The sequence below is a fragment of the Salmo trutta genome, chromosome 20 (assembly GCF_901001165.1).
Source record: "Salmo trutta chromosome 20, fSalTru1.1, whole genome shotgun sequence".
NCBI lineage: Eukaryota > Metazoa > Chordata > Actinopteri > Salmoniformes > Salmonidae > Salmo > Salmo trutta.
The window spans coordinates 44,099,358-44,115,184 of NC_042976.1; the positions used below are offsets into that span (position 1 = coordinate 44,099,358).

Sequence of the window (15,827 nt, forward strand, 5' to 3'; positions counted from 1 at the left end):
AATAACTGAAATGAATGATTTATAGCACCAATAAACTACTGAGAAACAAATGGCTTCAAAGTGGAAATGGGAATCCCACGGCTGATGCAGAGCTGTAATGAGATGCAAACAGCACTAGCACATACTTGAGCAGTACCCAGCTGTAACCGTAGTAACTGCAAGTGGCAATACCTGCAATTTTCCACCTTAATTTAGCTTTAAACCTGAATGCATACCAAGACGGCTACATTTAAATATGGGAAGGAGCGAAGTAGGGAAGTGTTTTTTTTTGTGACACTTATGACCTCATGATCTGGGTTGTTTGTCTTAGAGAGACTCCTTCTCTATGTCTGCGGCCGCACTACCCTCCCTCAGCGAACGGCAAATGCTATCTACAATGACAAAGGACAGCACCTGCTAGGGTAAGGCGCAAAAGTAAATACATTAGTCCTGCCGGGGCTACAAGCATGTTTAGGTTGATGGCGAGGGGGCTGGAGGAGAAGGGGGTATTTGTGTACTGCAGGCGGAGCTGTAAGCAGGGAAAGAGTCTCTTTAATGGGTTACACCGTGGTGGGAAGCGAGGAGGGAGAGTCGGGGAGGGCCTGAGTCTGCTGCTCTGGAGAGCAGCAGAGGAAGAGGCGCCGCCCGAGGCTCTTAAAGGCAAACCTGAAGTACATTATGTGGCCCATGGCCACGAATGAGACGGAGAGGATGACGAGCAGGCCGAAGGCCTCTGGGTTTGGCGCCAGAATCACCATGATGAAATGCAGAAGGTCTAGGAGGTAGTTCATGGAGTTCTGGACGCCGTTGATCAGTCCCCTCTCCGACTCGATCACATTCTCTTGGATGAGCTGGGTCACGGTTAAGTCAAAGGACCATAGACCTGCAGAGGAGATGACGGCACAACAGTCATTCAGAATGGCATTTTTACGGCCACATAAAAGCAATAGAAAAAAATAATCAATGATTTACTAATTATCAGACTATTGGCATCACAGGCTGGCAATATTTCTCTATGGTGACATTAACACCGGATCTGGAGCCGACTTTCCGCCAAGTGGTGGCTGCTGCCTTATACCAGTGGTTCCTAAGCTGGAGAGGTCTGAGCTCAATTTTTCATTTTTAAATAAATAAATATTTCTAGCAAAAACAGAATAACCAAATGTGGGGTCTGTGGAAGAAGTTTAGAGGGTGCAATACAATGTAATATGAATCTACAATTTACCCTTAGGAGGATGGCCTGTGAGGCTCACAGGGATCCACAGTTACTCCATTTTCAACTCAGTACTTCTTGTATTTCCATTATTTTTTTTTTAACATGTATGCACTGTAGTTTTAAGCTTTAAAGCTGCAAAACGTTCTTTCTACCCCATGGCAAAATGTGTAGAGTTGCAGGAAATTAGCTGCAAAATTGGCTACGAATTAGACGAAGAGGTAATTAGCTGCAAAATTGCAACATTTTCTCCGCTGGGAAGAGGGGGTCTTTCAAATTTTATTTCCCAGGGCCAGAGACTTGGTTAGTCCAGCCATGCATGCACTGCAGCAGTCATAGTAAAACTCTTTGTATGCTATTTTTTATCACTCTAAAGTTGGGAGTTGTGTTCTGATTTTGAGGGGGTCCCAGATGAATTTGCTATCACAAAAGCGGTCCCCGCCTCCATAAAGTTTGGGAACCCCTGCCTTATACAACAAAGTTCATGCGCTACGGAATGACGTGACTCATTGTTTTAGACTTCCTCAAACAATGAACTTCTGTGCCAGCGTAACTGTTAACATAGTAGCACTCATTGAGCGCTTTTCCCAATGTGGACTTTCGAGTAACTCACCAATTCTAGCAGCAATGACCCCAGAAAACAGCAGGCTGACTGACATGTAGGACTGCAGAGGCGGCAGTTCCTCGGCGGGCGGCACGGTCGAACTGTTAACCAGCAGACCCTGACCATCGATGGTTAGCATGCTAGCCGGGTAGGCGGCCTCCGGGAGGGCGCTGCTCTTCCCAGTCAGGTGGCTATAGATGTCCTGGAAGGGCGAGACACTGAGGTCAAAGGGGCTGCCCGGTGCGAAGACGGACACCACGCACAGCATTAGGCAGGAGAGCTGCACCACACCCGAGATGAAGCCTGTGCGGATCAGGCCACAGTTCTTGCGAACCCAGGTAAAGGCCACCGTGCCACAGATGCCCGACACGGCAGAGGCACCCATCAGCAGGCTGAGCACAGAGCCATTGAGGCCCTGCATGTAGGCGTAGCCTGTGGTAATGCAGTCAAAGCCCAGCACTGTCATGTAGAGGAAAGCCAGCGACATGCCAGCGAAGAAGATAGACTGGTTGTAGTAGGCCACCCAGCCATCGCGGATGGTGCGCAGGGGCTCCGCCATCTGGTAGCAGCAGCCAGTCTTCCTGGGAGAGTCGGCCTTGACGACAGCAGTCTCGTTCATGAGCTGGGAGCCCTCCACTGGGCCCTGGCCGTTCTCTAGCTCTGCAGACCACAGGAAGAAGAGCAGATAGACATGAGTTTTTGGGTCACACAACTGTACACAGATCAGGGCTCGTTTCCACAGTGTCTCAGCAGGAGTGCTGACCTAGGATCTGTCCATTTGAATCCTAAGCAACCTGCATACGCATTATTTGAAGTACAATAGAGCAACATAGCTACTATAATAGGTCAAAGCTGTGGGCTGGAAAACCTTGGTAGAGCATGGGTGGAATAGGCATTGTGTTGCTCATGAATTTCTTTCAGACCAATCCCTACTTCTCTCACTTTTTTTTCCCATGGTGATTACACAAAATGTCTACAACATTTCCACATGCAAAAGGTCTTTCAAAAATGTAATTTGCGCTTAAAATGTAAAATCAAATGTGTCTCAATTTAGGGCCCGGTTTCCCAAAAGCATCTTAAGGCTAAGTTCATCATCAGAACCTTTTGTAGGCGGATCGTTAAATCTCAGATCGTTACTGAAATTGCACTTAAACACTTATTTACAGATGGCCTCTGACCACTTGTAGAACAGCTAACTGGGTCGTTGGATGCTTTTTTTTTGCCCTTGTGTCACTTTACACAAGATCTCAGCTAAACATAGAATCAAGATGTTTATCGATCTCTGTAACCACCGATAACTTCAGACAAAGCTTACTACAGTACAAAGTTGCCAATGTCTTTTGCAATTGTTATAAACCAGCAAAAGGTAAAAAAAAAAAACGATTGCCTTAAAAAGGGAGGGGGGTGAATATCGACAGCCTCTTTACATTATAAGCACATACCAGTTCCTGTAAGTGACTCTCAAAGTACTGAATAAATTGGATGACTGAGTGAGTGTCTTCCAGACCCCCCTCCAGTTTTTTACTTGTTGATGGCTACTTCCCACAAAGGGAAGGCCGACGTCTTTAGGATGTATTTTTTTGGTGCGGTCTGCACTGGCCTTGATTTCATCGTCCACGGACAGGACTCCCTAAAAACACGGCACTTCGATACAAGTTGCTTTTTATAGCAGGTCAGGAGAGCATTTTCCGCTAACCCTTAGCCTAATTACCCTAACCTACTGCTACAAAAAAGTTGATCCACAGGTGGTAGCTCTAACCATTACACTGTGAACCCTAGTCTTAACATATTGACTTCGACAGACCATTTTAAAAATGGACAGTCATGGAATCGTTTGTCCAAAATGATTTTGTTCATTCACTCAGTACTGATTTGAAAGTTTATTTCTCTTGCTTTGTAAAAAGACAGTTTAAAACAGTTGATTTGTTGAAAACACTCCATTTAATGACATAGCTAACCAAGTTAGCAAGCATTTCATTTTCTTTTGGCTGCGCACAGCAGGTCGCACAAGAAAGAAATTATTCTGATGTAGTTTTACCTGGGTGCACCGGGTACAGCACTTGCACCCCCTGACTACTTTTTACCTGTGGATAGTGACTTTTCTGGGAACACACTGAAAAGTAACTTGACACCGTTGATCAGTCAGCACAAATGTGGATTATAATAATGACAAGAAGGGAAGAGAGTGTATGGCGGAGCTGGAATTTATTCGACGTGTGAAATAGCGATGCGGTCAGTCAAATCTGATAAATTGTCTGACGCAAGCATGCATTTCCACACTTGTAGTGCACAACTGAACAGAGGTTCTGTGTGCGTTTTGGGGTTCAACCATCAACTATATGCGGTTCATCATAGCTAGCTTATTGTTTACAAAGCAATTTGTTTTCTTGGCTATGGTTTGTGTAGTGTTCTTGGTTGTTCTTAGTCGAGGAAAAGTAGCATAGCTAACTGAAGTGTTTGTCCTGTCTGAAATCTGTCTACCTCGTCTTACCATAACGTAGCCGCCTTAGATAGTTTTGCAATGCCCTTTGCATGCATTGTTAGGTAGCTAACTTCCCCAAGTTTGGCGTTGGCTTTGAACCTACTTAGCTAGCTTGCTAAGTTTTGTGAAGAATGTTGCTTGGATATATTATCAACAGAGTTGTGGTACAGTCTGGATGGTGTAACGTTGGCTACCTAACTAGCTAGTTCGGTAGTAAACATAAGTGATGCATCTCATTGACTAGCTAGCACTAACAATGCAAATTACCGTGAGCAGCAAGTCCGATTTCCCAGTTACGAGTTTCCAGTTGTTTTGAGCGCGGCAGAAGTCATGCTGGATTGACATCATGACCAAGATTGTACTTTTTGGAGAAATGTCCTCTGGTCTGATGAAACAAAAATAGAACCGTTAGGCCATAATGACCATCATGATGTTTGGAGGAAAAAGGGGGAGGTTTGCAAACCGAAGAACACCATCCCAACCGTGAAGAACAGGGGTGGCAGCATCATGTTATGGGGGTGCATTCCTGCAGGAGGGACCAGTGCACTTCAAAATAGATCGCATCATGAGGGGGGAAAATTATGTGGATATATTGAAGCAACATCTCAAGACATCAGTCAGGAAGTTAAAGCTTGGTCGCAAATGGGTCTTCCAAGTGGACAATGACCCCAAGCTTACTTCCAAAGTTGTGGCAAAATGGCTTAAGGACAACAAAGTCAAGGTATTGGATTTGCTGCTGCTCCAGTTTCAACTGTTCTGCCTGCGGCTACGGAACCCTGACCTGTTCACCGGACGTGCTTGTTGCACCCTCGACAACTACTATGATTATTATTATTTGACCATGCTGGTCATTTATGAACATTTTAACATCTTGACCATGTTCTGTTATTATATCCACCCGGCACAGCCAGAAGAGGACTGGCCACCCCTCATAGCCTGGTTCCTCTCTAGGTTTCTTCCTAGGTTTTTGGCCTTTCTAGGGACTTTTTCCTAGGGAGTTTTTCCGAGCCACCGTGCTTCTTTCACATGCATTGCTTGCTGTTTGGGGTTTTAGGCTGGGTTTCTGTACAGCACTTTGAGATTTCAGCTGATGTACGAAGGGCTATATAAATAAATTTGATTTTGATTTTTGGATTGGCCATCACAAAGCCCTGACCTCAATCCCATAGAAAATTTGTGGGCAGAACTGAAAAAGTGTGTACGAGCAAGGAGGCCTACACACCTGACTCAGTTACCCCAGCTCTGTCAGGAGGAATGGGCCAAAATTCACCCAACTTATTGTGGGAAGCTTGTGGAAGGCTACCCAAAATGTTTGACCCAAGTTAAACAATTTAAAGGCAATGCGATCAAATACTAATTGAGTGTGTGTACACTTCTTTCCCACTGGGAATGTGATGATAAAAAATAAAAGCTGAAATAAATCATTCACTCTACTATTATTCTGACATTTTCACATTCTTAAAATAAAGTGGTGATCCTAACTGACCTATGACTAGGATTTGTACTAGGACTAAATATCAGAAATTGTGAAACTGAGTTTAAATGTATTTGGCTAAGGTGTATGTAAACTTCCGACTTCAACTGTATACATTTTGCAAAAATGTATAAAACCCTGTTTTTGTTGGTCATTATGGGGTATTTTGTGTAGATTGAGAAAATATTTATCCATTTTAAAATACAGCTCAAATTGTGGAAAAAGTAAAGGGGTCTGAATCCTTTCTGTGTGTGTATATGTGTGTATATATAGTGCAACTAAACAAGTGGGGCTCAAAACAGGTGCCCTGCCCTGAATGACTGGTCGTTACTGGGAAAAATGAAGAACAATCTTTTTATATCTCCTAATGTATTGCGCAACTTGACTGTAGGCATTTACTTAAAGTAGCTACAAATATTGAAATGTATTTAACTTCAAAGAAATGGTTGACGTTATTGAAAAACCATCCCGTGGCTTTTTCCAAATAGCCCGATATACAGTATACTGCCCAAGCCTACTCGCTTGATGGTTAGCTACCTAGCCAACGTTGGCTCTCATCTGACTAGTATAACGTTACGTTAGCTAGCTGGCTAGATAACTATGTTAGCTAGCTACAAAAAAAAATTGTCTAGCTACCTTTCTTTGCCTGTTCATTGTCTAGCTAGCGTTCAGCTGACTGGTGTTTGCTAGCTGCAGAGGCTAGATGCTGGACTTTGGACAAGCAACCTAATCTTAGCTAGCTAAAAAATCTGTTTACATTTACAATGCCTTGCAAAAGTATTCATTCTCCTTGCCGTTTTTCCTATTTTGTTGCATTACAACCTGTAATTTAAATTGATTTTTATTTGGATTTCATGTAATGGATATACACAAAATAGTCATAGGTGAAGAGAATTTCTTTTTTTTTATTACTAAAAATTACAGAAAAGTGGTGCGTGCATATGTATTCACCCCCTTTGCTATGAAGCCCCTAAATAAGATCTGGTGCAACCAATTACATTCAGAAGTCACATAATTAGTTAGATTGCACACAGGTGGACTTTATTTAAGTGTCACATGTTCTCAGTGTATGTATGTATGTATGTATGTATGTATGTATGTATGTATGTATGTATGTATGTATGTATGTATGTATGTATGTATGTATGTATGTATGTATACACACACACACTTGTTCTGAAATACCGTGGTGTCTGCAACACCACTAAGCAAGGGGCGCCATGAAGACCAAGGAGCTCTCCAAACAGGTCGGGGACAAAGTTGTGGAGAAGTACAGATCAGGGTAGGGTTATAAAAAATATCCAAAACTTTGAACATCCCACGAAGCACCATTAAATCCATTGTTAAAAAATGGAACGAATATGGCACCACAACAAATCTGCCAAGTGTCAGGCGGTGGTTAACTGGTGCAGTGAATCAGGCGCAGGAGAGCAGAAATGAGTGTACAAGGCATTTAATTCCACAACAACACCAGTATACAGACAGAAAGAAATACCGGAGAAATACCGGTCACTCGAAAAATAACAGGCGTAAATGCATAACCTGGCAAACGTAACCAGCCGACAAGTACCGCCATGAACAATCAATAAACACGCACATGTGGGAAACAGAGGGTTAAATAATTAACATGTAAATGGGGAATAGAAACCAGGTGTGTAGAAAACAAAGACAAAACAAATGAAAAATGAATCGGCGATGGCTAAAAGACCGGTGACGTCGACCGCCGAACGAACAAGGAGAGGGACCGACTTCGGCGGAAGTCATGACACCAAGAGAGGGCATTAATCAGGGAGGCAACAGAGTTGAAGAGCATGCATTTCGTTTTACTTGCATTTAAGAGCCATTGGAGACCACGGAAGGAGAGTTATGGCATTGAAGCTCGTCTGGAAGTTAGTTAACCCAGTGTCCAAAGAAGGGCCAGAAGTGTATAGAATGGTGTCGTCTGCGTAGAGGTGGATCAGAGAATCACCAGCAGCAAGAGCGACATCATTGATGTAAACAGAGGAAAGAGTTGGCCCGAGAATTGAACCCTGTGGCATCCCCATAGAGACTTCCAGAGGTCCAGACAACAGGCCTTCCGATTTGACACACTGAACTCTGAGAAGTAGTTGAGGCTTTTGAGTCTGCCAATAAGAATGTGGTGATTGACAGAGTCGAAAGCCTTGGCCAGGTTGATGAATACGGCTGCACATTGTCTTTTATCGATGGTGGTTATGATATCGTTTAGGACCTTGAGCGTGGCCTGAAGGAGCTGCAAAGCTCCACAGTGGGAGATTGGAGTATCTGACCATAGGACCACTTTAAGCCGTATACTCCACAAAGCTGGGCTTTACGGAAGCGTGGCGGAAGAGTGAAAAAATCCATTGCTAAAAAAAGAAAAAAATAAGAAAACACGTTTGGTGTTTGCCAAAAGGCATGTGGGAGACTCCCCAAACATATGGAGAAGGTACTCTGGTCAGATGACTACAATTGAGCTTTTTGGCCATCAAAGAAAATGCTATGTCTAGTGCAAACACAACACCTCATCACCCTGAGAACACCATCCCCACAGTGAAGCATGGGGTTGGCAGCATCATGCTGTGGGGATGTTTTTCCATCGGCAGGGACTGGGAAACTGGTCAGAATTGAAGGAATGATGGATGGCTCTAAATGCAGGGAAATTCTTGAGGGAAACTTGTTTCAGTTTTCCAGAGATTTAAGACGGACGGAGGTTCACCTTCCAGCAGGACAATGACCCGACGCATACTGCTAAAGCAACACTTGAGTGGTTTAAGGGGAAACATTTAAAATGTCTTGGAATGGCCTAGTCAAAGCCCAATAGAGAATCTGTGGTATGACTTAAAGATTGCTGTACACCAGCGGAAACCATCTAACTTGGAGCTGGAGCAGTTTTGCCTTGAAGAATGGGAAAAAATTCCAGTGGCTAGATGTGCCAAGCTTATACGGACATACCCCAAGAGACTTGCAGCTGTAATTGCTGCAAAAGGTGGCTCTACAAAGTATTGACTTTGGGGGGGGGGTGAATAGTTATGCACGCTCACGTTTTTGTCTTATTTCTTGTTTGTTTCACAAAAAAATTAATATTTTGCATCTTCAGAGTGGTAGACATGTTGTGTAAATCAAATGATACAAAACCCCCAAAAATCCATTTTAATTACAGATTGTAAGGCAACGAAATAGGAAAAATGCCAAGGGGGTGAATACTTTTGCAAGCCACTGTATTGATTAACCTCCACTTGAATGCCAACATTAGGCTAGCCATCTACAGTAGCCTTGGTTTGTTCGCATACTTATGATTTGGCACCCTGGTGCAAGCAGCTGTGTTGTTGCCGAGCAACAGACCAGGTGTTAGAACTCTGAGCGTCGGCTAAAAAAAAGATGTTAGCATTGTCAGAAATGCTACAAAAGGGTAGGGCATCGTTGGTTCTTAATGGACAGAAATGAGCACGTGAGCGATTTTAAATTATAAATGTAATCAAAACGGTTGCCCCTACAAACATATTCAGTCCAAAAGGTGATGATCATGATCAAGTCTAATGATCACTTTATGGACACTGTAGTCTCCGTTCTTATCTGATGCCTAGATAGATATTGAGCTAGGTCGGGGCAAGAAATGTTATTTTTTTCCTAATGCTAACGTCCTTGTTATATCCGGTATGTGATTCTCGGTAACGACCAGACTGCTTATGATGTTGGGGGTTGTGTTTTGTATCGCAAAGTTGATTTGTGAAGTTTCATAGACATTGGTGTCACATTGGCTTAGATATGATGGTAGGGAGATTTTAATTTAATATTGAGCTTCAATCAAGACTAATTCATTGTGATCTATAAGGCAAAACTGATCCTAGCTCAGCACTCATACACTGAGACGCTTTGTTGATACGGGCCCAGATCTCAGCATTTAGTCTTTCTTTCAAAAACAGATTTCTATTTTGTTGACAATTTTTTTTGGTGCAATATTTCACAATAACACTGATGTTAAGACATATCTATCAGTGATGTTCATTGATGTTTCAGAGAACTGGAGGGCTAGAACATACCTTTTGGGGAGTTCAGTCGTTGCAGTTCCTGGTAGTCTTCTTTCTTGCCAGCCTTCATGGCCAGTGCTGGAGTTTTCTGGTAGACTTTCCACAGCAGACAGTACTCCAAGCACATAGAGCACAGGTTCCAGCCGACAATGAAACCGCAGCCAATAAAGTTGGAGCAGAAAGCCATGATCTGGCCCACCAACATAGGCGCCAGGATGTTTGTTAGCTGATCGATGATCCGTACTGTGGCATTCATGTCTATTGAAGAAGCGCAGAATTATTTTATTGTCCATTGTCCACAGGAAAAGCAAATTCATATGACAGGGATTTTTATAGATTTCCTGAAGGTTAATTTACTTCAATGGTGCAGATAAGCAAACTGTAGCACACAGCTCTGGTTATTTGTGAACTGTGGGTCTTTATGGCTTGTGAAAAAATTCCTTTGAGATTAGATGTTCGGAAGTGTTGCATTTTTACTGTGTTAATCTGTTTGATAGCGTTCGTAAACCAAGGTGAAACTGGGGAAGTTATTTTATATCAATTAGTAATTTGCTTTGGTCGGGTTCAAAGTCACGCCACTGCAAGGAGATAAATGCCTGGTCACGAGGCCAATCGATTTGGGATGGTTTCCCATGGAGACTGACCTGCCAGCTTGCTGCTGTCCTGTCCAGCCACAACTACCACCCAGTCTCTCTGGATAGTAATGGACATGGCAGTACTGGCCAAGTTAGCAATGTTGGCTATGGAGATGACCAAGATATAGCAGCATGTCTGAAAACCAAGAAAACAATACATTATTGATCGCTTAGGTAAAAATCAAAACATACAAGTTTACTTTATACATTTACTTTTGAAAAATCGAAACATGGACAAAGTTTCCAGTGTGATTATTTTTGGCCACAACATGTGATCTTACTTTCTTTTTTTTTTCTTTTTTAAATGTGTATATCTTTATTTTGACAGGGTGTCATGGAGACCAAGTCTCTTTCAAATGAGCCCTGCACAATACAAAACACACACTTGAATACAAAATATGATCATAAAAAATTCACTTAGAACATCCCCCACTATTGCTCTAAAGTCCCTAAAGGGCATTCAAGCCTCCCTTGCAACATATTCCACATCTGTGGAGCATATAAACTATAAGCATCTCTCCCTAAATCAGAAGTCACCTTTGGAACCTCTAGCACTATGCAATCCTGTGCTCTTGTCAAGGTCAAAACAATAAAATGCAGTACGAGTGTCAGATACATCGGAAGTTTCTACAGGAGCGCTTTGCAAATAAACAGAAAGGGAATGCTGCTCTCTTACATACAGAGGCCCAACCCACCTTTTGATAAATCCAAGGGTACAATAGAAAACAGCATCTAGAGGTTTAAGTGTGGAAGCTGTGTGCATGTAGATTATATCCCCGTAATCTAAAACAGACATACAGTAAATGGCCTAGACAACTTCCTTTCTATTATCATTAGACTACACATGCTCTATTTCTCTTTAACGTTTTTATTTAACTAGGCAAGTCAGTTAAGAACAAATTCTTATTTCCAATGACGGCCTACCCCGGCCAAACCCGGACAACGCTGAGCCAATTGTGCGCCGCCCTATGGGACTCCCAATCACGGCAGGATGTGATACAGCCTGGATTCGAACCAGGGTGTCTATAGTGACGCCTGAAGCACAGATGCATTGCCTTAGACCGCTGCGCCACTCTGGAGCTCGGAGTGAAAATAATCACATTTTGATCTTCAACTTCTTTACCAGCTCAGTAACGTGTTTTAAAAATGCCAACTTATCATCTAGGCAGATACCAAGATATTTACAAGAGGGACATTGTTCAATTTGTGTTCTGTTCAGGCTAGTACTTTCAAGGCCACTTAAGTCCAAGTTATGGGACCTAGAAAATGGCATGTGTTTTGTTTGCATTAAGTACTAACTTAAGATCCAAGAGTGATTTCTGTTGTGCTTGGAAATCAGATTGCAAATGTGAAAAGGATTGATTTACAGATTGTGCAATAGAGTACAATACTGTATCAGCATAAAAATGTATAACTATTTTTCACAGTATTTCCAATGTCATTTACATACAGCGTTAACAATAGCGTCTCCAAAATCAAACCCTGGGGTACCCCTTCATGCACTTAAAGTAATCCAGATTTGAAACTTTGTCACAATAGCCTTAGTTCTATTACTGAGAGTTCTGAAACCACATACAGGCTTCAGTGCCCAGGCCATGTTCAATAAAATAGAATGATCAACTATGTTAAAAGCCTTTGACAAGTCCACAAACAGGGCAGCACAATTAATTTGGGCATCTAAAACATTGACAATATAATTTACAACTAATGTGGTTGCAGTAATAGTACTGTGGCCCGATTTGATGTACATTTAGAATACAATTCTCAGATAAAAAGGAACGAAGTTGTACACTTACCAAAGATTAAAGAATCGTAGCCAGACAAAGCCTAGATATGGGACAATAATGATCAAGAACACTAGTGTCCCCACCCTTATGGAGCGGCAGCACATAAACAGCCTTCCATACTTTTGGAACATTTCCCGACATCAATATAACAATTTGAAATGTTGGTTATTGAGCTAGCGATGAGGGGAGCTGCGCAGTTAAGCAGAGCCAGCTCCAGTTTGTCAGCCCCTGTGGACTTCTTCATGGCTATAGCTAGCACTTACACGACAACAACAAGACTATTGTTCAGCTTAGCATATTAGTTCATCTAGAAACCGTTAACACTACAATGCTTGACAGCCATCAGCCAGTGTAAGAGTGAAACAAACAGGCCTGCTGTTTTTTGTTGTATATTATGGTTGCAGCTGTTCTGGCCAGAGGAATACAGATGGATTGGCTCAACTGGTTAGGCAGCATTTCTAGACTTCAAATGACAGCCCTAGAAGAACCCGCTGACTACACAGTCATGAACAAGACACTGAATCTCCTGTTTCTCCCCCATCTCCAGAAACACACATACCAGAGAACTTACAGCAACCCCCTCTCTCAAAAACCAAGGGCCCCTTCACAAAAACACGATTTGTCCCACAATACACCACGTGAGAGACACTCATGATCCTGATAGTGTAGCAGCCAGCAGATTGTAACACTCGCTATTGCAACAGTCTTATTTTATTAACAAAAAACAAGGCACAGCATTTCTTCCTTGGGACAAAGTCTTGCTGTACAATGTAAATTAAATGTGCTCATTTGGACCCGATCTACACATTCAACCAAAAGAACGAGCCCCTTCAAGAAGCCAAACATGTTTCCTGGCAAATCTTTGCGTAATCTTAAGAATCAAACAATTTTCCCTTGATCGCTACTCAGGCAAGAACCTGTCCAAGGCTTTCTGTTTCAAATGCGAGGTAATTGAGTGAACTTGAGGTCTGAGTGTAAAATACTGGTGTAGCTCATTTCAAAGCCATAGTGAAGAAAGCTTTCAGACATTATTCAATGTGTATCCTAAGCTACTGTCCAGAGGCTGAACTGATATGTAAAGGTTGTTTTAAATTATAGATCATATTAGACGAAGGTCACATTGTACTTATCAAATGGGTAAATGCTTCTGCTGCAAATAACCATTCAATTCTAAGTTTAAAATGACAGTATGAGAGAGTTGAGGCAATGGAATCTTACCAGAACCCATCCATTATATAACTCTGCAAGCTGTTCTTTGAACTGGAAAACCACCATCAAGAGGATCCCACACAGTATGACGGCACAGTTCTGGACAACCAGTGAAGTCTGGGCCACTATCAAATTAGAGGACAAGCATTAGAGATGTAGGGTTGGTCATAAACAATTGATTTCTGAGTAAATCACCAAGACGCATCAAGTTATTTTAATGGTTTCGAATAGAGAATTATTCAAATTTCCATCTAAATCAACACATTTCCCAAAAGTTCAATCCCTAATGTTTTGAGACTGTATATTGCTTATTCATGTTCTGTGTATTCAGTTCTGTTCAGAAACACTGACTGTAGAGTAGGCCTACTTATGGCTGCATACCTTTGAGTCTGGGGTTTTTATCCACCCAGTCACCGATAATGGCTCCGAGCAGCAGGACTGACCCTGCCACCACCAGTCCGTACACAGCCGTGAGCAGGAGGCTGTTGCCATACAGCCCCACCAGAAATACAGCTACAGCGAAATTCCACATACGATCTCCCTACAAATACATGCATGTTACATTGTTGTTTCAACCAGCAACCTGGTTTCATAGCTTAGACGTAACATAGAAAATGTAAATCTGGCACACTAAAGTTATTATGATATGTTACGTTTGGTATGGTTACATCAGACAGATGGTTACTTAAGACCCCCCAAAAAAGTAGGATGGGTGGGCGTATGACGTGAACGTCTAGCAACACAAAGGTTGTGAGTTAGAATCTCATCACAGGCAACTTGTCAACTACTTAATACTTTTTTTGTTACTTTGTAACTACTTAGCATGTTAGTTAACCCTAACCCTTTTAGATAACCTTAACCCTTTAACCTAACTCCTAAACTTAACTCTAACCTTAACCCCTAGCCTAGCTAACGTTAGCCATCTATCTAGAATTCGTAACATATATGTTTTCCAAATTCATACCGTATAGTATGTTTGGCAAATTTGTAACATTGTACATTTTTCTAATTGGTAACATATAATACGAATTGTAATTTGCAACATATCATATGAAATGGGTGCTGGACCACCACAAATTAATACACACCATACGAAACGTAACATATTATACTAAATGGAGTGTCTTGGATTTATGTACAGACTAACAAGAAATGCTCTGAGACCAGGTTGCAACCAGCTGTTAAAATGTACTGCACAGTAGGGCTACAGTATATGGATAATGCTTGCAGAAACATGATCCTAGCCTACTATCGAGCCTATATAAAGCTATCCTATATACATTAATAATGGTATACTGTCAAGGACTGTACACAAAAGAAACATGACCTCAATAAAGCAATTACCTGATTTAGAAATACCATGACATAATAAATATTGTACAGACCATTGCCCATTATATGGAACCATCCATGTGTCTACTGATGTGCCATTGGACTTGATCAATGTTTTATTTATTTTTTTCAAGCAAACTGTACCCAAAGGGGTGGGAAATAGCCTATATATATTCCCTACGTGTGTACCTATTCTAAAACATAAATAAGCTATAAGATTTTGTCAAATGACCCTCCACCTATGATGGGTGATAGCCTACCTAAACATTGTTTTAAATTAATGGTTTACAATGGTTGTGACATTTTGTATTGGCTACTTTTGATTCACTTACCCATGTGGAGAGGGCATGTCCAAGGTAAATAAGGAACTTTGGCGATGTGAAGAACGATTGGACAGATTCTGCAAGGGAAATTATGTTTGAGATTCGTTGTTGATATCCGAACAACTGTGGTCAATAGATCGGCAGTTATCAATACTTAATCAAATATTCCATTTCAATGAGTCATTTTAAAAGCACTGAAAATATAAAATTGACCTACCACAGCAACGTTTCTTAGGTCCCGCGTTATCCATTTGTAATATTTTTCCTCAAAATAATTTAGTCAATATTTATTTCCCTTTGTACAGGCTTTCGATGCAGGCGATACTCGGTGCATTGAATTTTCGATAAACCCACTCCAAAGCTCCCCTTTCTCCTTTCCAAACTTAGCTATCACTGTAGCTGAAGTTGGAAAGATATATATTTGCCGAAAAGCCTTGTTAGTTAAAATGTAAAACAATAAAATCTCCTGGACGGCTCCAGCAGCCTTCTCTCGTCCTTTCTGCACTGCCAACAGTGTTTTTGTCCCCGCGGTCCCCTGTCAATATATCTACAGCAGAGATATTACAGAAAGGTGGAGATAGGAATACCATTTGGCTATGAATGGACACCCAGCAGACTGTCGACCAATCGTGTTCACGTTGTCATGTTGCGTCACATGGTTGCTAAACTAATCGTCACACAATCCCTTCTCAAAGTCAGGGTATGAGTCGAGAAACGTGCCTATTTTCCGCGAAAGTACGCACTGTCACGATTCCAAAGCT

General features: G+C 41.9%; 1 protein-coding gene across 1 annotated transcript; it reads right to left on the bottom strand.

Annotated features, from left to right (window-relative positions):
* Positions 1-261: 261 nt before the first annotated feature.
* slc40a1 (solute carrier family 40 member 1) lies at positions 262-15,600 on the bottom strand. The gene is made up of 8 exons (XM_029703460.1): positions 15,284-15,600; positions 15,076-15,143; positions 13,793-13,952; positions 13,421-13,536; positions 10,425-10,551; positions 9,793-10,038; positions 1,806-2,456; positions 262-862 (listed from the first exon to the last, which is right to left on the bottom strand). Exons 1-8 carry the CDS (start codon positions 15,315-15,317, stop codon positions 540-542), a joined length of 1,725 nt encoding a protein of 574 aa, XP_029559320.1. The 5' UTR covers positions 15,318-15,600; the 3' UTR covers positions 262-539.
* Positions 15,601-15,827: the final 227 nt, after the last annotated feature.

What these genes read in the sequence shown, in the direction of transcription:
- slc40a1 (XM_029703460.1), bottom strand. Translation starts at nt 15,317, where the DNA reads ATGGATAACGCGGGACCTAAGAAACGTTGCTGTG. An exon ending in TAAAAACCCCAGACTCAAAG is followed by an intron (nt 13,537 to 13,792) that starts GTATGCAGCCAT and finishes CTAATTTGATAG; the next exon opens with TGGCCCAGACTTCACTGGTT. An exon ending in TATATAATGGATGGGTTCTG is followed by an intron (nt 10,552 to 13,420) that starts GTAAGATTCCAT and finishes CTTGGTTTTCAG; the next exon opens with ACATGCTGCTATATCTTGGT.